The sequence below is a fragment of the Eretmochelys imbricata genome, chromosome 3 (assembly GCF_965152235.1).
Source record: "Eretmochelys imbricata isolate rEreImb1 chromosome 3, rEreImb1.hap1, whole genome shotgun sequence".
Taxonomy (NCBI): domain Eukaryota; kingdom Metazoa; phylum Chordata; order Testudines; family Cheloniidae; genus Eretmochelys; species Eretmochelys imbricata.
Genome location: NC_135574.1, coordinates 157,261,460 through 157,281,551, shown reverse-complemented (window position 1 = coordinate 157,281,551; position 20,092 = coordinate 157,261,460). Strand labels below are relative to the sequence as shown.

Below are 20,092 nucleotides of genomic sequence, written 5' to 3'. Positions count from 1 at the left end.
AGCCACATGGTAGGCCACCATCCCAGCTTAGGAGGGTTGGCAGTTGCTCCTATAATGGGAGCAGGATCGCTGGAGACAGAAGAGTAATCTCTTCCTTGTTGTCTAGGTTCAGACTATTGGTTCCACAGCATTCTCAGCCAGTGCTGGCCTACAAGGTCTGAGCATCAGCCTCAGATCGTCACGTGCCAGCACACTGCCCTACTGCTAAATTGCTCAAAGGCAATTTCAATTCGAAGACAGGCCGATGGTAAACATCTACAGCTGACAACGCCAGCCCACCTCAGTGGTTAGAGGGAAGCTCATCAACCAGCACTAAACAGGTTAGTAAGAGCCACAGTTATACTACGCTTAGTTATTGACAAGAACAGACTTTGCAATTCCAATGGCCACTCAAAAATAACGGAACAATCACAAGTGGGTAACAAGGTTGCTCGAAGAGAGAGAGAGAGAAACCTAGATCTCCTAAGGAGTCTACACCTCTAGCTTCCTAGGACGAAGGATGTTATTAAATGTAACTAAACCTCTCCCAACCTGGTGTCCCTGCCTTCACCTTCTCCAGAACACTTAAAATGGCAATCTAAAAGCTATGGAGTCTTGCCGGCTTGGAGGATGGTGTGTTACCAGCACCAGCCACTAGAGGGCAGATGCTCCTCACAGATGAATACGTTCTGTCATTCGCTTAGCTGGAAGGGCTTTAATTACACAGTTCAGGAGCAACATAACTCAGGGTTCGGACACCATCTTCGTTCAACTGGAGGGCATGTCAGCTGCACAACTGCTCACTACATAAGTTCTTGTTAAAGAGAGATGGACTAAGAACCAGAAATGCTATGGAAAGAGCATGCGTTCGCCTAGCCAACCAGACCACAGCTGCTTGCTGCTCAGGCACCCGCGATGAGCAACACGATCTGCTCCCATCTACTGAGCAAAGCCAAGGCTTCAAGTTCAGCGTTTGTTCTGGCAGGCGATCTACATATGTACAAAAACTAAAAACCACCTTAAATAGGGAAGTGATAGCTTTAACATGGGCGGGGGGCTGGAAAGTGTCTTGTAGTGCAGTTCAGAAGAGTCAGTTTGAGGGGCGGGATGCTGGGTAGTGGTGGAATTGGACATATGGCTTTAATGCAGGTCCTCGCTCTGTGACAGTTCCATTAGGATCTTAATGAGGTTGTCCAGCCCCCAGAGGTAGCCATCCTCTCTGTTCCCTTCCACCCATGGCACGTTGTGCTGGAGGAATTGTCCCTCTGGCAGTGGTGTGGTTTTCCCGAAGTCGATCATCCAGACTTTGGCCTGTTCCTTTTGGTCGTGAATGAAGAGGAGGGAGCTCCCAATTACCTGCAGAGAGAAAAGACCCCAGTAGTCATGCTTCCAGTTTTAGACAGACACATATGCCAGTCAGGGTATAGCTGCTTTTGCGGTCCCACTCCCATTATCTAAAATTGCACCTGCAATATTTTACGCTCCAGTTTTTGCATGTGCAAAAACTTGGATTTGTGCACACCAGCTGCATTTGCACATGCAAATCAAACATCTAAACTCCCTGATTTACTCACAAGGCACGGATTTTGTGCATGCAAGGAGCTTTGCCGAAGAGAGGAGCATGAAACTTTGGGCATATAAAATTGCAGCTGCAAACTTCAGAAGCCAAGTGGAGGTTCGGGGGGGTAGGGGGAGGGAGTGGGAAGACATAGGGCTTGTCTTCATGGGGACCCTCAGGAAAGTTAAGACTAAAGGTATGAAGTTAATGAACATCAGTTAAAGCACATAAAAGCACTGAGTGAACGCTGCCATTCAGAAGTAAAGTGGCCTTACTGGACCTTAATCCTCCTATTTCTAGAGTCTTCAAAGGAGGATAAAGATACAGCAAACGTAGGCCACTTTAAACGAGAGCATCTGCTCAGGAATTCATGTGCCTTCACTTACACCCATTAACGTCATACTTGCATTTGATCTGTCTTAATTTTGGGGTGTCCCTGCATAGCCAAGCCCTTTGCATCAGCATTTAGAATAAAGCTCTTCACAAGCCAAGTTCCTTATGGATGATCAATGCCTGGAATTAAGCTACACTCACTGGGTCTGCATCCTTTGCTATACAAACACTGCCTCAGCAATTGTGCTTAAATTCTTGAATACAAGTTACACACAGACAAAATGTTCCCTCCCTGGCTGATGCTTCATCCAGTAACACTCAGAAGAGAGCCTGGGATAGGTTTCACCAAGGCTCATGGCCCCTGTCAGTCTACCAGGAGGTGACAGGACAGTAGGGTAACAGCCATCCCTTCCGTGAGCTGCTGCCACCACTACAAGGGGCTGTTTCACACTGTGATAAGCCTGTAGACAATGACACCCTGTCCGTCCCCAGTGCGTGCACATGCACCTCTCCCACTGAATCCAACAAGCGTTTGGGAGGGCATCCGTGTGTAGAGTTTGGCTGTGTATTACTTTAAGAAAGCTTTCCTGAAGAAGGTAATCCTTCTGCTGCAGCTTCCCCTCCTGGAGGAATCCCTACCAGGACAGCCAAGGAGAAGGTGGAACAGAGCTCACACAAACTCATGCAGAGAAGGGCCCCCTTTGCACTTCTCCTTCCTTTAATACCTGGCCTTATTTCCAGTTTGGCCCGGTGCTGAATATCCACAGAGCTCACTGACTCCAGTGGGAGCTGTGGGTGCTCAGCGCCTCTGAAGAGCCTGTGATATTTGCTTCCCCTGCTGGGCCAAGACAGCCCAGGTATGCGGACTTTCAGATCCCACTGCCTGGCCTGCCTAAGGTGTTCCCCAAGGTTCTTACCCGGTGCTGGGTTTGAGTCAGTCTTTGCATCAATACTGTGTTTCAGTTGTGCACATGGATGCCTGGATCACATTTCATAATCCTCACTGCATAGTTTTGCCTCACATAGCTTCTGCTTCCCCAGTTAAAAAAGAATTCAGTCAGCGCATAGGCCTCAATTCAGGAAAACACTCAAGTAAGCTTCCCACACAGAAGCCTTTTACAGAGTCAGGGCCATAATAATGTCTCCCAGGTACAGTAGTTTGATGGACTCTATACTGATTTGCACTATTGCTATTCATGGTAGCAACGGTTAGCGCAACCCCTACAGGAGCAGCGAAAGTGGGCACTTCAGCTAGCCCCTCGAATAAGGGCCTAGGAATGCAGATGAGACTTGGAAGCTAGCAGAGAAAGACTCAGCCAATTGTAGGAAGCCGTTCTTGAACCATGAAAGGGACTGAAGAGCAATTTGTTAGCTGGAAGGGATCCTAACAGGAGAAATTAGACTAACAAGACCATCTGACCAGTCACCAGACTGGTCAGAAGATGTTCCATGTTAATCACCAGTTCAAGACAGCATGGGGGAAGTGCTGGAGCCTAGCCCGTCCCCTGAAGCAGTCCCCAGGAAAGAATAGTGATGTAGCTCTAGAAGAATTCAACCAATGTCAGCATTTCAAAACAGAAGTGCTACCGTGTTTGAAGCATCACCCATTTTAGGTCTGCCTATAGAAAAAAAGTTTTTAAATGGAAGCATGTAGCGTTTGCACAAGTTGTTATAAATTTACATTTGTGAGGAGGCTTTCTCCCTCAGTGCATTGGAGCTTTCCCAGAGACAGACAGGTCTGGGAATGAATGCACGTCGGAAGCACTCCTTTCCACTCTGATAGCCCCCCTTTGCCCTGAAGGACCAGTTTCGCTTTAAAGAAATTACTCCTGCATAACTGCTTCATTCTCATCTCTTTGGTAACTGAGTTCTGAAAAAGCCTGCTCTTCCCACTCTCCAGAGGAGAACCCCAGCAACAGAACTCAGCAAAATTCGGAGTTTCTATCCCATGGAAAATGCTGACTTTTCAATATTTATTTTAGTCCCAAACCAGACTGAAAAGTTGTTATTTTGAAGTTTCCTGTGGAATGGAAATTCCAAAAGATTTCCATTTGGAAATGTCAAAATGCTTTGTTTCAACATTGGCTCGAAAAACAAAACAACCCCTCCTCCCCCCAACCCTGACATTGCTGCAATCTAAATGTTTAATTTTGGTTTGTTGAACTGACCCAAAATCCTTTGTTTCGAGTAATTTCAACATTTCAATTGCCCTGAGACCTGTGATTTAGGCACAAAAACATGTAGGGAAAAATATGGAAACTATTTTCTGACAGAAAGTAATTCTGACAGAAGATCCCTGACCAGCTCTTCCCAGCAAGCTCTATAAGTGCTGTTTTGAGATACCTCAAAGGATGCTGGAGAGTATCTGGAAGCATGTTTGAATAGCTCATGATGATGGATGCCAACCATTATCTGGAATTTGCACTTATGTAGACTTTAGTACATATATATATGATAGAATAGCTAGAAATATTCCTGAAGTCATATATAAGCATAAGCATTCTGAACAAACGTTTAAACATGAGCTCCTGGACTAATAAAAATTGATGGTCATACAATTTAAAGATAGCTGTCACTTAGTGTCAGATGTGACAAGGTTATATCAAAGTCGTAAGTCATATGATCTCCCTGCAGGTACTAAGCAGACAAACCTATGAAAATACACATTTGAGAATAAACTCAAGTTTTAGAAATGTATGAGTTCTAATATTGACTATATCCCTTTCTTGGACAGAAACTACACAGTACACATAGAGACAGATCTAGCTAAGCATCATCTCAAGGGAGAAAGGCAAGTTTTACCTCATGGCATTTAAAGAATGGCGATGTCTCCAGGGTTTCACGGATCCCCTTCAACCGATTAAGGTAACCGTTCTGGAATGATAAAGAAAATAAGCTATAAGCACTACTGCGAATTCCAGTCTTTTCAAGCAGGCCATTGGTAAGACTTAGAGAGGGGTGTGTTAGACTAGTAACCTAGCGAATTTCTGGAATCCTTCAAAATCCCCTTGCTAATCACACCAATGTTCCTGGTCTAATCCAAAAAGCAGGCTAAATTATAAATATTCAAATACATACAGTACTGGCTAACTGTGCTTCCAGCCCCTCTTCTAAGAGGAGTCAAATCAACTGCTCAAACTCTGGCTCTGGTGGGAGGTTGCAGAGGGGTGGACTTCAGGAGGTTAGCAGTTTGACTGATTAGATTCACCTCTCATTAGCCCTAGCCTTAAACAGTGTCAAAGTGGTTTGAAAGGACTCCCAAGTCAGTCTGCGTACATAGGAGCAATTTGGCCAAACCAGAGCTGGGCAGCGTCATTTACAGAACCGAGAATAAACCCCAGTTAGCTAACATCAAAGTAAACAGGCAGGTATGAAATTGGCAGTGCTAAGAGTCAGGTCATTTAGAGTCATTCGCTAGTAGGCTTTATATGGTAGGGCCTAAAACGGAGCTAGTTTATCAAATTGCATATTTCACCCAGTCTATGTAAAACATTTATAGCTAACCAGCTAGTTCACCTAGCAATGCGCAGCAGCACCATTTGGCATGTGGAGGATACATGGGTTTGCAGCGCTCAGGCCCAGGAGAGGGATGGCTACAGACAAGATGTTCCCCTCCCCTCCCCCCCCCCCCCCCCCAGCGCCCCTGGATGGCTGGGACACTGGGCACCCTTACAGCCTGCATTATGAGGCAGCCCACAGTATAGGAAGGAAATCTTCTCCAGCCAAGCATCCAGAGATCAGAGGTAAGAGAACAAATGGAAAGGTCCGGTCTTTCTTCACCAGCCCCAGCCAGTACTGATGGGAGCCTGCAGCCTCTTCTCCATCTCTACAGCAGACTTCCCCTCCCCTGGTTTAGCCGACCAAGCCTACCCTTCCGCGTCTGTCCTCCAGCAGTGGATGGTTTCGTAATCCTACTAGCTGCCTGATATAATCAGTTGCCTAGCGCGAAGTCTGAGTGTCGCCATTACAGCGAACAGCGTGTTCTCTCCTAGCCTCTGCTTACCCCTGCACCATCTCCAGGCTAGGAAGTGGTCTCTACTTTGCCCTTTTGGTGCTATTTTCCAATAGGCTCGGCACAGCAGCAGCAAGGTTAATTCTGTGGTCCTTGACATTAGGCAATGCACCAGCAAGGCAAGAGTCTAGAGGAGGAAGGAGCCCATCCTCGCACCTGGCAGGCATTTGGGCAATGTCGTCCTAATGCAACTGCTGACTCACCAAAATGTTACGGTTTCCTTTAGTGAATTCTCTGAAGGCCTCTGTGACCTGTTCCTTTGTTCTTGTCTTCTTGAAATCCCGGTTCACTGAGCCATCTTCTTTCTTAAAAAGGGAGAGAAATCCAGACACATTGTCATGAGAGCGGGCAGTTAGAGGTGACTTATGTTTGAAATGCTGCTGGGCATGTCATGAACCAGAATGCAGACTGGCCTCCTTGAGGGCAAGGGGACAGGTGGCCAAGATTCAAGTAAGTGCCATGAAATAATAATAAATAATACCTACTCTTCCATAGTGCTTTTCAGCTCAAAGTGCTTTACAGCAGGAAGTAATATCACTATCCCTATTTTACAGATGGGAAAACAGAGGTACTGAGAAGTCACACAGCAGGGCCAGTGACAGAGCCAGGATTTGAACCCAGGTCTCCCGAGTTCCAGTCTAGTGCTCTATTCTCTAGGGGGTGACAGTCCTCTGCTTATGGAGGGTCAGATGCAGTGGCTATTTGCCTTACTGAAGATGTCAGAAGATAGACTGACCTGCCATTCAGCTCTTGCAGCCAACTTCAGTATTGCCCATTACTTAATAAAGAATCTTATCAGAAACTGCCCAGTGTCACAGAGACCTGCCAAGGCCACTAACGACATGGGCAAGTTACTGTCCAGGGACATAGCACTGACTGACCCCAAACGCAGGTCCTAGAAGTAAGTACCACTCATTTTTTTGCCATGTAGTTCCTGAATTTCTTCTCCCTGCTTTCTCTGACCAGAATGTTTAATAGCCAGTGGCTGCCTCTTATTGTATTCTTGCATCAAGAAGAAGCAAGCGTAAAAGTTGTGCTAGAAAACATCTGAGGATGGAGGGAAGGGAAAGGTAGACATTTCCCAGAAGGGGACACAAAAATCCCTGGGTAGCCAGTCTGATTTGAAACACTAGGGCAGCTTTTGGATGGGAAGGCATAATGCAGGCTGCAGCAGTTCACACATAGGCCCTGGGCATACCCGCTTTACTCCCTACTGAAAACTGCAAAAAATGGTGAGTCTGCAGGAAACCCAGGTCTCCAGCCCATTGATAATGGCCAAGAGTCGTAAAAAACGCCTGCCTGTCGGCTGTTTATGATCACCTCTATGTTCAAGGACCGGGTCACGCAGTGTAAAAACTCAGCAAGTTGTGCACACTCTTCCCTCCCGCTCCAGTTGAGCAGCATTGCTATCTGAACATCTCACCTGCTCAGGCTGCACCCAGCCTAGCCCTCAAAGGGACCCAGCACACCCTCCCAGCTGAACCGGCCTGCTTTCATCTGCTCCTGCTCAGCAGAGGAAACAGCCAAATGGCTCAAGGCCAGATTCCCATCACTTGGCAGCGAGCGGTACTTCGCTCCAGGAAGGGTCCCCTTGAAGTCAGCTACTCCACATGAGCAAGGATGTCAGAATCTGCCCTGGAAGGATTTATTTAAGCATCACTGTCAGACGAAGATCCACAGTGGAGGCTTTGTGACCTATGTAGGTTGACCATAGATTGAAGAGTCAGGTCAGGTCTATCATTAAATATCTTCTCTCCTCCCAAAAGCCACAGAGCAGGCAATAAAAGGAATTGCAAGAAAAAAAAAAGATGCAGTGGTCATGAATAGGCATCTCTAGCTTTTACCCTTGACCTAAACAAAGTCTGATGTAGTGAAGAGGTAAGCGTTAGGCCTTTTCTCCTTAAATTTCTCACCATTGCTAGGAATGGTGCAGCTCCACAGTGGTAGGAGGTAGACAGATTGCCAGCATGTTTCTCATTCGGTCATCTAGGCCTGTTCTGAGTGAGGTGGCTGTGGGGCACCCATGGCTGAGCTACTCTATTGAGATTATGGAATCCTCATCACTGGAGGCTTTTAAGAACAGGTTGGACAAATACCTGTGAGGGATGGTCTCAGTATACTAGGTCCTGCCTCCGTGCAGGGAGCTGGACTAGATGGCCTCTCAAAGTCCCTTCCAGCCCTACATTTCTGTGTTCTATCAATAGCAATGGTGGGAAATTTTAAGAGAAAAGACATAGCCCAAGAGATTACATCCCAGGATTAGAGTTAACCACGGTTAAGTGCTCAATTTAATGGAGCTCTGTGCACAGCATGACAGAAATAGCAAGAAGCCTCTGCTCCAAGGAGCTTACAGGCTACCAGGCAGCACAGATACATGCAATGCCAGACTGACAGTAAGGCAAATGTCAGATGTCAGGCACCAGCAGTGAATCAGCACAATACCCTTGCATGTCTGCGTCAGCACACTTCCCAGTAGAACTTTGTCCCAAAAAGGCACTCTTCTCCTACTATTCTGTTCCCAAAGGTCTTAGGGAAGGAAGTATGCGAACATCTGGAAGTCAAAAGATTGGGGTTCCATTCCTGCTCTTCCATGGACTTCCTATGGGATCTTTGCCAAGTCACTTAACCTGTCTCTGCTTCCATCCCTTAGCTACAAAATGGGGGTGATGAAGAGTCTCCCAAACAAATTAAGAAAGCTATTGTGATGCTAAATCACTTTGAGAGCCTCAGATGCTGTAGAAATGAAGAGCATAGATCAGGTTCTTTCATCGTTTGTTCAGATTCTATAAACCACTGGGTAACCAGAATTCCCTTTGGGACCCGCACTTCCTGGATGTAGAGGCTAGTTTTAAAGTGTGTCCTATACACACAGCTTTGTTTCCATAGTCTAGCGCTCCATGAAGGATGACTTGTTTGCCCACAACACTCTGAAAGGATGGGAGCCGGAAAGACATCCTGTTATGCTGGGGAAGATGAAGTAAGAATGAAGAACTGGATCAGAGGATGAGGGAAGGAACAGAGTACAATGAATATCCTGTCCTGTAGCTTTAGATGTCCTTATAAAGTCTTCCCAGGGGCGTTCCGAGTATTCAACTGAGCACCATTCCCACAGAGTAAGGTACTGACTGCGGACAAGACAGTAAACTCTGAAATCAATCAGAAATGGCAGGTGAAATATGTGTGTGTACAATGCATGAATTGTTGGGGTGTGTAGACTGATCACGTAAATCAGTGTGCCAAATTTAGTCAGTAAATGATATGCAAATGTAACCCAAGATTATGCACATTATGTAAATGGCCTTAAGCAATAGTAAAACCTATAACTAAAGATGATGAACAATCTCTCTTGCTAAAGTATGCTCAGTGGAGTGGATCTGTGCGATGTTCCACCTGTGCAGGAAAACTGCTGTTTGTGTGCGTGCAATTGGGAGCCATTTATAATGCATAAAGCCCTCTGTGGTTTGGGACATGACAGCCTGAGATCATCTCAGGGCCTGTGCACCGTTGCAGGTGGCCAAGATCAGAAAAGTCATGCTGACAGAATGTGTGTTCTCAGAGAGTGGGGAAGTACCTTCAGAGGACGTTTGCTTGCTCAGCAACTTGCTCACTCTTGTTTTCCAGAGGGAGAGTTCCCTGGCTACTATGCATCAGTCATATGAGCCCTTATACCAAGGTTTGGAAACCTCCCCCCACCCTGCCCCTTGGAGATGACAGATACCAACCTGGAGAAGGGCTATCACACTAGTTTCACATGTAAACTCCAGTACAGCCTTGCACAAAGCACTCAAGAAGGGAGGTGTATGATTATGAGTGAAGTCTTACATGCAGCAAGAAATAAATGGAACTGTGGATGGGCTTTGAGATAAGGCATTAGCTCAGTTTCAGAAAAGCCAGCTACAATATTTATAATGCTGCTCCTATAATTACTCCCCTCCTGAAGTTTTCTCTGAGCTGCCAGGCACTGCTGTGGTGTTTTCAATAGGCTTGACATTTACAGGTGTTTTAGCCCCAGGGAGTTAATCTTTACAAAGAAGAAATATAGAGCTGGTTGACGGGCCACAGCAACTGGGCTTTCCCTGCCAGCACCCCCACTTTAGCACCAGTTTTAGCCTACAGTAACTTTCGCGTTAAGGCTAACTTCTTCTGTGAAATCCTAGAACTTGCAGTCAGCAAGATAGGGTTGCCACGTTCTTTCTTGAAGGGTGTTTGGGTGGGATTTTCAGGAGCCTAAGGAAGTTAAGTCAATGGAGTTTGTGTGACTATATAAATGTGTATACATCAATACAGCAGTGCACTATGCAGAGCATATCCTTCTGAGAGTGACTAATGCCTCAGGGTAGTTTTAACTACCAGTAGAAATGGGATCCATCTTGAGGTTTACCCTGGTTATTTTGGTAAAATCTGGCATTCCTAGCCTTTTCAATGCAGGAAAGCACCACTGTCCCCACTGTACAGACAGAGAAATGCAGAGCCAGTAAGTGACTTACGGTCACCCAGCAAGCTGGGGACGGAGCTAAGAATGGGACAGGAACTGGGTTCCCAAGTCCCAGTCTTGTGGTCTGCCTACTAGACTCCGTTGCCTTCCTTTTGAAACTTGATACATTGACTAAGGGTATGTCTTCACTACCCGCTGGATCGGCGGGCAGCGATTGATCCAGCGGGGTTCGATTTATCGTGTCTAGTCCTGTACCTGAGCACCACAAGAAGCACAGGCAGAGTCCACGGGGGAGAGGCAGCAGTTGACTCACTGCGGTGAAGACACCACAGTAAGTCCATCTAAGTACGTCGACTTCAGCTATGTTATTCACGTAGCTGACGTTGCGTAACTTAGATCAATCCCCCACCCCCTAGTGTAGACCAGGGCTCTCTTCATGCAAATCTCCACCCCACAACACTCGGCCTATTGATACTGGCACACAGTTCTCAGTTACTTCAGTGGGAGCTGCTCGTGCCGATCGGAAAACAAGATTTAGCACAAGATCTTCTGTATCAAGATATCCACTACAGACAACTTAAAGACAATCCTAACAATCCTGTTTTTCCAGGAAGATGTCCATAGTGAGAAAGTAGGGAGGGAAAAAACAAGAACTGTCTCTCAGTAAAACTTTCCTAAGTTTCCCCATGAGGCTTCGATAGCAGCTTCAAGATACTGAATGCCTGTTCTGAGCAGGGGATGCTTATCCAGCTATGAAACAAGCAAAGTAATACAATTCAGCAACATTTGCTCTGTGTAACACTTCAGCTTATAGGCAGGGGAAAAGATCTATGCCAGTAACCAAAGCGAAATATCAGTGCTATAGATTGGAGGGGGGGCGAAATCTAGGAACTGAGGAATTAAGGAGTATTACAGTAATTAGAGGCAAAAGACTCAATTAGATGAGTCCATCCCCTTGCGGTATTTCTATATATAATCCTTTAGACCACGCATGCAGCCCAGAAAACTATGAACAGACAAATACACTTGATCTTAGCAAGAGGACAGAGAGAAGCAACAGACGAATCACCATGTACAAGATTTAGTCCTAATTGATCCAGCTACTTTTTAGTTTTAGTCGGGGGGTGAAAGTAACTGAGGCGACTTACCGGTACAGGGCGGGGCAGCTCCAGCCTCCAGAAGGGGCAGGGCCTCAGGTGGAAGGGGCGGGGCTGGGCGATCAGCATCCCCCAGCCAGCCCTTCCAGTCCGGCTGGCCTGTGCCACCCAGGGCTCCCGTGTTGATTTAAAGGGCCGGGGCTCTGCACACCGCTGCTGCTACAGCGGCAGTGGCGTCCGGAGCCCCAGGCCCTTTTAAATCGCCAGCCCCAGGGCAGCTGCTCCCTTTGCGCCCCCTCCCCCGCCCGTCGGCGGCTGGGGGGGCCAAAAGGGGTAGGATCATTAAAGCGCCAATGGGGGGGGGGGGGCAGCAACATTAAAGCGCTGCAGCGGCAAAGGACCATCCCTGTCCCTTTTGCTTCCCCTGTCGGCAGCCCTGCCGGTACGGACCCTACCAGCAGGGCCGCCGACAGGGGAGGCAAAAGGGGCAGGGACATTAAAGCGCTCCCACGGCAACGCTTTAATGTGGGCTGGGTACGGGCTGGTGCGGCTTCTTCCCGGTACGCAGGACCGGCCCCTACCAGCTCACATTCACCCCTGGTTTTAGATTCATAACGTGCACCAGCCAAAGAGTGACAGTTACAGCAATGGGAAATGGGTGAAGGGTTGTTCAGATTAAGGGCTGATATAGGGAACTGTCTGAGTGGGTGGAGGGAGCAAAGAGGAGGGGATTTAGTGGTGTTTTGAAGAGGGCTGGGAAAATCAGTCAAATGGGACAGTTCTCCACAGCCAGTAAGAATCAGCCTCCAATAGAACTGGAGAGGAAGGGGGAAACTGAGCAGTGGTCAGAACTGGTGGAACAGATGAGGGAGTGTGAATTATGGCAAGACGATAAAGGTTTTGCAGGGGGAAGGTAGCCACTGGTGGAGGCCTCTCAGGAGAGCAACTATGCTGCAGCACACCAACCATGCTGAAAAAATGATTATTCTTACTTTAGCCCCTTTCAGCAAGTCCCTGAGTTACACAGACAGATACAAATGCAATACCGCCCGCTGGTCATGAATCTTGTTGCATCAATTCAACCTCAGAAAGGCCCACTCTTCTCACAATGGGATCGCCTTCATTGCTCGGCATTTGTCCAATAAAAAACATTTGCTAGGAGCATGGGTTGAAGTGGTCCAGTCACAGCAGTTCAATAAGAAGGTGCTTTTCAATGGGGCACCGTCTTTGCACCAGAATGTATGCTTGCATTTAGCCCCCCACTTTCCAAGTCTCTCAACCTTGTGGTTGTGAAGCCCTCCCTAACGTAAATGGATGCAGTGACGCCTGCCCAGTTATGCAGACAGCCTGAAACAGCAGCTGTGAGAATGCTGACTGAGTTTTAAATCCGATGCCTAGTGACAATACAAATAATCTCTATGTCAGCCATTTTCCCGTTGATCAAAGAGTGTTAAGAAAACAGGGCTGTGATTACGAGGATCTCCACAGAATACTGAAGGAGCAGCTGGGGTTGCGGGTGTCAGTTGGAGCGAGTGCCATTACTCGTTTTAACCACCACTTACCATTTGTTTTAACCTCAGCTTGTTTTAATCCGTCTGACCACTGGTTAGTGGATCTGAACTCTTAATCCCTTCTGCCCTTCTCCCCAGTTCAAAGCAGGGTTTCCTTCATTTTAATTCAGTTCTACAGCTATTGGATGTTTATCTCTAGTAAAGGGTTTGAAAGCGCCTAAGACCCATTAACTTGCAATGAGACTTATGTTTCTAAGGCCTGATCTACACCTAAAAATGTGATCAATCTAGCGGCATCGCTAAAGGCTGTGAAAAATTTTGTGCCCTGTGCCACATAGTTAGAGTGACATAACCCCCACCGTAGAACTCTTCCATTAGCCTAGCTACCACCTTTTCGGAGAGGTGGATTACCTACACTGATTACCTACCCCTTCTGTTGAGGTAGGACGCATCTACACTACGGTGCTACGGCGGCACAGCTGCAGTGCTTTAGGGGTCCCGCTGTAGTGTGGACATACCCTCGGTCACTTAGGGCTTGTCTTCACTGCAAAGTTGTAACTTGTTCCCCATTCACACATACAAACCCTTCACTCGAGTGTGGTGCTTGTAAATCAAGTTGGCTGGCCCATAAGGGGGCTCAGGCTGCAGCTCGAGTTAGCACAACTCATTAGCTGCTCACATGACCATCCTGTAGTGTGGATGAAGGCTAGTTCCACTTATGTGCCACTAGTCCTCCAATGCCTTCCCATAATTCCTCTCCCCCACCCAACCGTCCTCATGAAGGGACAGACAAGCTCCTCCACAATTCACTGGGAGATAATTCATAGAGTGGCTCTGCTTAACTGCAGTGCCAAGAACTGTGGGACGGCCCCCAGAATTCTTAGACCCACACACGAGTGAGTGCAGCACCTGAGTGGACAGAGCAGCTCGCATGCTATTTTGCAGGGTGGCTGCTCTCACTCAAGCTAGGCTAAAATTGAGAGAAGTAACTCAAGCGTAGATAACTCAAGTTAATTCTGCAGTGAAGACACGTCCTTCAGCACTTTTGCAAGAGTTACCCATTGTGTTTAAATGAGAGACAGAGCATCCTGTTACGTGGGAGAAGAATCTCCATAGCCCCTGATAATGATCATGCCTTGATACTGCAATCTGAGATGGGCACAAACTAAAACCCACATTCTGGTTTGGATCAAGGTTTCAGCTCAGAACTTTAGCATGACCATTCCAGACACCAAAACAGACACCCTGAGCTTTGGTAAAGTTCAGCTCCATTTAGGCTTTTGCTTCCCTCCATTATAGAGACTGGCTCATGTACTAAAAGGATTGGATCATGTTTTTGTCTGGGGGAGAGGGGAGGAGAGGAACAATCTACTACAGTTGTAATTTCATAGATGCAATTAGGATCCCAGCCTCTGCATTCCAAGAAGTGCTGCAAAGTCAATTAGACAAGCTGCCTCTAGAGGGCAATTTTAAGCTGCTAGGATGTTACACAGCAGCTATTACTCTAGGGCCTGGTCTACACTTACAAGTTGGGTCCACATAACTACGGCACTCAGGGACGTGAAAAATCCACACTCCTGAGCGCCGTAGTTAAGCCGAACTAAGCCCCAGCATAGACACAGCTATGGCGATGGAAGAATTCTTCTGTCAATCTAGCTACTGCTATTTGGGAAGGTGGATTACCCACATAGACAGAAAAAATCTCTTCCATCACTATAGGAAGGGTCTACACTACGGCGCTCCTGTGGCAAAGCTACATGGCCTAGCTTTTCAGTAGTTAGAGCTGCTAGCTCTCTAGTGCCATCAGGGACGGTGGCAGTCAGTGAAACATGAGTCAAATGTGCAGAGCTTTTACAGAGGACTTATTTGTCATGCAGACTTTCCCCAGTTTACTTGTGCCTTTATCACAACATTTCACTCCTCTCTTCTACAACCATATCTCGAGAGACTGGAAGGGGAAGGAGCACAAACAAATGCTGCTTTGAATTTTCAGGTCACAGAGGTGGATCACGATTTTTTAAAAAATATCTCTAAAGTTTGGAACGGGCTCAGTTCTCTGTTAGTGGGGCAAGTTAGGACCCAAAAGTTTAGTCAAAGCTTTGCCTGCTGTTTTGGGTGGAAAGTGCAGTTTTCCAAGGTTCCCCTCAGAAGCCATAAGATGGCATAGGACATCTTGAAATGCCATGAGCCTGGTTCAGAGAGATTGTTCTGTGTGCACATTTAACCAAGATTGGCTACAGAAATTTCATGCTACTAATAGGGATTGTAGGAACTTAATACTTCTCCCAGGCTAGTTTTCCCAAGAATCCTGCCAGTGACCAGTGTTATTGCATGGAGATGGGTCAAGCAGACTCACCTTTATCCCCTCGATTCTGAATCCCAGTGTTGCTGTAGAACTAATGGTCTCCCTCCACTGCATGTATCGGGGCTTGGTTACTGCATGCAGGGCATTCTCCTCCTCGGTTGGGGCATTGGGATCTACTTCAATCATCTTCTGATACATGTCCTTCCGCAGGTTTGGCTTCTTTCTAGCCTTTGTTAGCTCTTCCTCCAAATACGTTCTGCAAAGGAGGCAGAAAGATTATTAGCAGTTGACGTTAATAGCACTGAGGAGGGATGGCACTCCTTACTAAGGGACTGATCCCCCAATATAGTCTGTAACAGGAAGTCCAAGTGCCTTCAACTCCCATTGGCTTCACTTGGAAGCGAAGGCACTCAAGGTCCTCACAGGACTAAGACCTAAAAAGGCAGTGTCATACGGGCAATTTCAAAGAACAAGAACCCCCAACACCTGGGGTTGCAATAAATGTGTATACAGGCCTCCCATGCCCAGGAGCCTCAGGTCATGTAACTCATGAACAGGTTCTGCAAACAAAAACTCAACATTAGCAACCTGAGACGCGGTACAGGAAAAGTCCATCTGCTACCTTCAGTTACACCAAGAAAGCAGATACTAAAGGCAAATGCAGCATACACAGAAAAGCTTTTTTATTTCCAGCACACCTGCCATCATTCAGAGCTCAGCCCACAGACAGACATTACAATTCAGGAGCAACCCCAAAATGGTCCAATTTATAACATGTTCCAAGGGCTGGCTCAGTAGGAGCTGCTCTGCCATTTGCAGAGAGGGGCCAAGAGAAACACAAGACACTTGTACTACAGTAGTGCCTAGAGGCTACAGTCAGAATCAGAGCCCTGCTGTGTCAGGCACTGCATAGTTAGCAACAGTCCTTGCCCCAGAAAGCATGTACCTGAGATAACAGAAGATATCCAGGGAGTAGCTGCCTATAGAGAAATGTGAAGACATTAACCTACATAAGACTTGTTTAACTGATCCTGCACAGTTTAGTACCCCAACCTTTCACCCTGTTGCAAATACTTCAGACATTCTGAATTTACTCAGGATTCAAAATTAATATGGCTAAAATCAGATTAGTTCCTCCACTCAGCCTATCCTTGGGGCCCCACAGTTCCCTCCTGACAGGTATGCGTGAGCTATGGGGACTGAGGCAGGCCAGTAATAACTCTGCCAGATCTATTCCAACACAGCTACCCTCCTCTCACTGCGAAATATCTAACAGGACTCCGGTACATTAGATGGTGTCATCTTCTCATCAATGGGTAGAGTTGACATAACTGAGAGGTAACTCTATGGGGATTTGCTGAAGCAAGTCAAAGATATCAGGGAAACAGATGACCATGTTCGGTCCTGGATAAATACTGGATAAGCTTAGGATGCCGCTGATGTGGTATTTAAGAGCTGTAGGTTTTCTCCACCAACGGACCGGTCCTGTGAGGTAGAAAGCACCTCTCCTGCACAGTGCCATGTCCAAGTCCTGCCACATCTTCCTCTCCCTCATTCCAAAGATCAGCCTTCAGCTAAAACTGTCTGGGCCCTAGGGTGACCAGACAGCAAATGTGAAAAATCGGGACAGGGGGTGGGGGGTAATAGGAGTCAATATAAGAAAAAAGACCCAAAAATCAGGACTGTCCCTTTAAAATCGGGACATCTGGTCACCCTACTGGGCCCTCACCACTCCAGTTACTGTAACCTCTTCTGAGGACCCCCACAACACCCCCTCCAGCACATACAGAAACTCAGTCAGTGGGATCATTTTCCATGACCACTGATCTGGCCACTGCGCAACTGCATCAGGTTTTTGCAATCACCTTCAAGGCCCTACTTCCACTCAAGCCTCAGACCCTTAACGTGCACCAAATCAGTGTCATCAACGACAGGGGGGAGGATTTCTCTCTCACCCAACCCTTCTCCTCTGGAATAAGTTAGGAGCAGATTACTCAAGGTTTGTCTTGGATAACCAGTTTGGAACGCTGAGCAAACCTAAACAAGGAGTTATTCTCCCGAGCTAAATGAAGCTTTCAAAATGTGCTCTGTCAACAGACCATGTGCCATGGAAACTGGCACAATTCAAAAAGAGAGAGAGAGAAGTTTCTACATCCCAACATTTGACTGTTAACAGCATCTGATGTTCCCTTTGAGAATCAGCTGACATGCTTTGATTTTTGTTGAAGTCTGTCTTGTGCTTTTTGGTACATGACCCTTCCCCCTCACCACACACCACGTTGTGCTGCAGCAAACAGGGTATTAAACAGGATGTTTTCATACAAAGCTGTTTCAAGATAGCTTAGTTCATCTGGCATTAGTCTGTTTCAGTTGGACTATCAAGGAGGCATAACCCTGTTCCCACTCCTGTAAAATGCAGAGCAGAGTGAAGAGGTGTAACTTTGAACAGGTCTGTAGGATTCATAGTGGAAAACAATGAGACAACTGGGAGGGGCTGGAGTGTGTGTTCCTCCCTTGGACATATATGTCCTTTTCCATAGATTTTATTGTTCTGGGTCCCATTTATCTGAAATTCTGTTCTCTGAAGAAGACATACAGAGTGTTTATTACCCTTGCTGTGGATTTTGGCCAGTCATCTCACAGTGATAACTGTGATAAATCGGGGAATTGGCAACAAAGTCTTACAGCTGTTTTCAGTCAGCCTCCAGACAGATGTAAGCTGCCACTTCCTAGAGAAACCCGCGGGTGGAGAAAGGGCAGGCGCCTCTAGGACAGGGTGAAAATGCTGAGATAGGATCTGCTCAGTCACAAGCAACAGCTAAGACCTGCCTTTGGATAAGTCCCTCTCAGAGCAAACACTTTTGCCATCATCTGTTGAACTAACAAGATCTGCTAAGGAATAAACTCTGTGCAGGGTTTGGCTTCTCCGCTGCTCTTTACGAAGGCCCTGTTGTCACAGTTCACAGCACTGGTTTGGGCTCTACAGGTGGGCTTGGAAGGATTTGATTTTTATCTGCAAATGTCCAGTTTCACTGTACACACACACACACGCGCAAAGTGACACAAAAAATCTTTCCATCGATGATCAACAACATTTATAGCTCGGCCAAGTAAAAAAACTGCCGCTTGAGAACTTACTAAAGTCTGATTTAAGGATATTTACTTCACATATTTTGACGTGTGATGTTGACAATTTGTGTTTTAATGGTTATGAAGGTTGAACTTTCTGTATCTTAATGTCTATTATCATGAAATAATTATTTCTAACACCTCCATTGTTGCTCCCACCCCCCGCCCCAGCCCCAGAATTTCCCACCTCTGTGAAAATTTAAATAGCTAACAATAGAAAAAATGCTTACAAATACACATTGGTGATATTATCTATCGAAATTATAAATACATACAAATCAAATTCTACCCCTTCCTCTGGTAGCAGAGACATTCAATAACCTTCACCATTTGCTGCTTCCTAAACAGAGGACTTGTTCATGATATCTGGCCTTAATCTTCCAACTCATGGTTCCCCCATCCTTCCCCCCAGGACTTGACCCAATGGTAAGTTTCACTCTAGAAACACATGTGAATCAGTATTTCACAAGCTATAATCCTCAAAGCCCACTTGAAGTAGTAAAGATTCTAAAAAAATCATTTAACCTACCCGTGAAAATGCATCTTGTTCTGGGGCAGCCATTTAAGAGTTTAGGAGAGCAGATGGAAAGCCACCCAGTTGAAATGCAGCGGGAAATCAGGAAGGCAGAATGTAATTACCACAATGTGAATCTGGCCAGAACACAGAGGTTATTCATAAAGTCCAACCATATCTAATAGCTACAAGGGATCAAAACCTTGATTTTACATCTCCAGAATAGCAGAACAGGGCCTTCTAACACAATTGTAGGAAAATTGCTTTGACACTGACTGAGCAAAAGCATCATCTACTGAAATTCCACTCCCTATAGCAGAGGTGGGCAAACTTTTTGGACCAAGGGCCACATCAGGATATGGAAATTGTATGGCAGGCCATGAATGTTCATGAAATTGCAGGCTCTGGGGTGGGGCCAGAAATGAGGAGTGCAGGGTGCGGGAGGGGGCTCCGGGCTGGGACAGGTGGGGTGGGGTGCAGCGGGGGAGGAGGAGGGCTCCAGATGGTGGTGCAGGCTCTGGGGTGGACTCGGGGATGATGGGTTTGGGGTGCAGGAGGGTGCTCCAGGTTGGGACCACAGGTTCGGAGGGCAGGAGGGAGATCAGGGCTGGGGAAGGAGGTTGGGGTACAGGGGTGTGTGGCTCAGGGGTGCAGGCTCCGGGAGGCACTTACCTCAAGCAGCTCCCAAAAGCAGCAGCATGTCCCCCTCTGGCTCTTACATGGAGGTGCAGCCAGGCGGCTCTGCTGCGTGCTGCCCCATCTGCAGGCACCGCCCCTGCATCTCCCATTGGCCGTGGTTCCCAGCCAATGGGAGCTGCGGAGGTGGTGCTTAGGGCAGGGGCAGCATGTGGAGCAGAGCCCCCTGGCTGCCCCTATGCGTAGGAGCCGGAGGGAGGTCATGCCGCTGCTTCCGGGAGCCGCGCAGAGCGGCCCCCGACCTTGTGCCCTGGCTGGAGCGCCGGAGCGGGGCAAGCCCCAGACCCCGCTCCCCAGCGGGAGCTCGAGGGCTGGATTAAAATGGCTGGTGGGCCGGATGCGACCTGTGGGCCATAGTTTGCCCACCTCTGCCCTATAGCATGGTTTTTTGAAGTCTCTCTGCCAGCTACTGTCTCAGTTCAATCCTGTTTTGTACTGGGATCCTGTCAGAGTCGAAGTAGTTTGGTATGGCAGATTGGATACACCAGCAAGACACAATGAAGCAAATAACCCTGCTGTATCC

The 20,092-nt window shown here is 47.2% G+C and overlaps 1 protein-coding gene across 1 annotated transcript in view; it reads right to left on the bottom strand.

The window, feature by feature from the left end:
- Positions 1 to 679: 679 nt before the first annotated feature.
- The window catches only part of ITPKB (inositol-trisphosphate 3-kinase B), a 104,589-nt gene continuing 85,176 nt past the window's right edge, over positions 680 to 20,092 (bottom strand). The window contains exons 5-8 of the mRNA XM_077813669.1: positions 15,282 to 15,486; positions 6,086 to 6,187; positions 4,673 to 4,744; positions 680 to 1,335 (exon numbers count right to left, since the gene is read on the bottom strand). Of these exons, the coding sequence (XP_077669795.1) occupies positions 1,120 to 1,335; positions 4,673 to 4,744; positions 6,086 to 6,187; positions 15,282 to 15,486 (595 nt within the window). The 3' untranslated portion in view covers positions 680 to 1,119. The remainder of the gene's footprint in view (positions 1,336 to 4,672; positions 4,745 to 6,085; positions 6,188 to 15,281; positions 15,487 to 20,092) is intronic.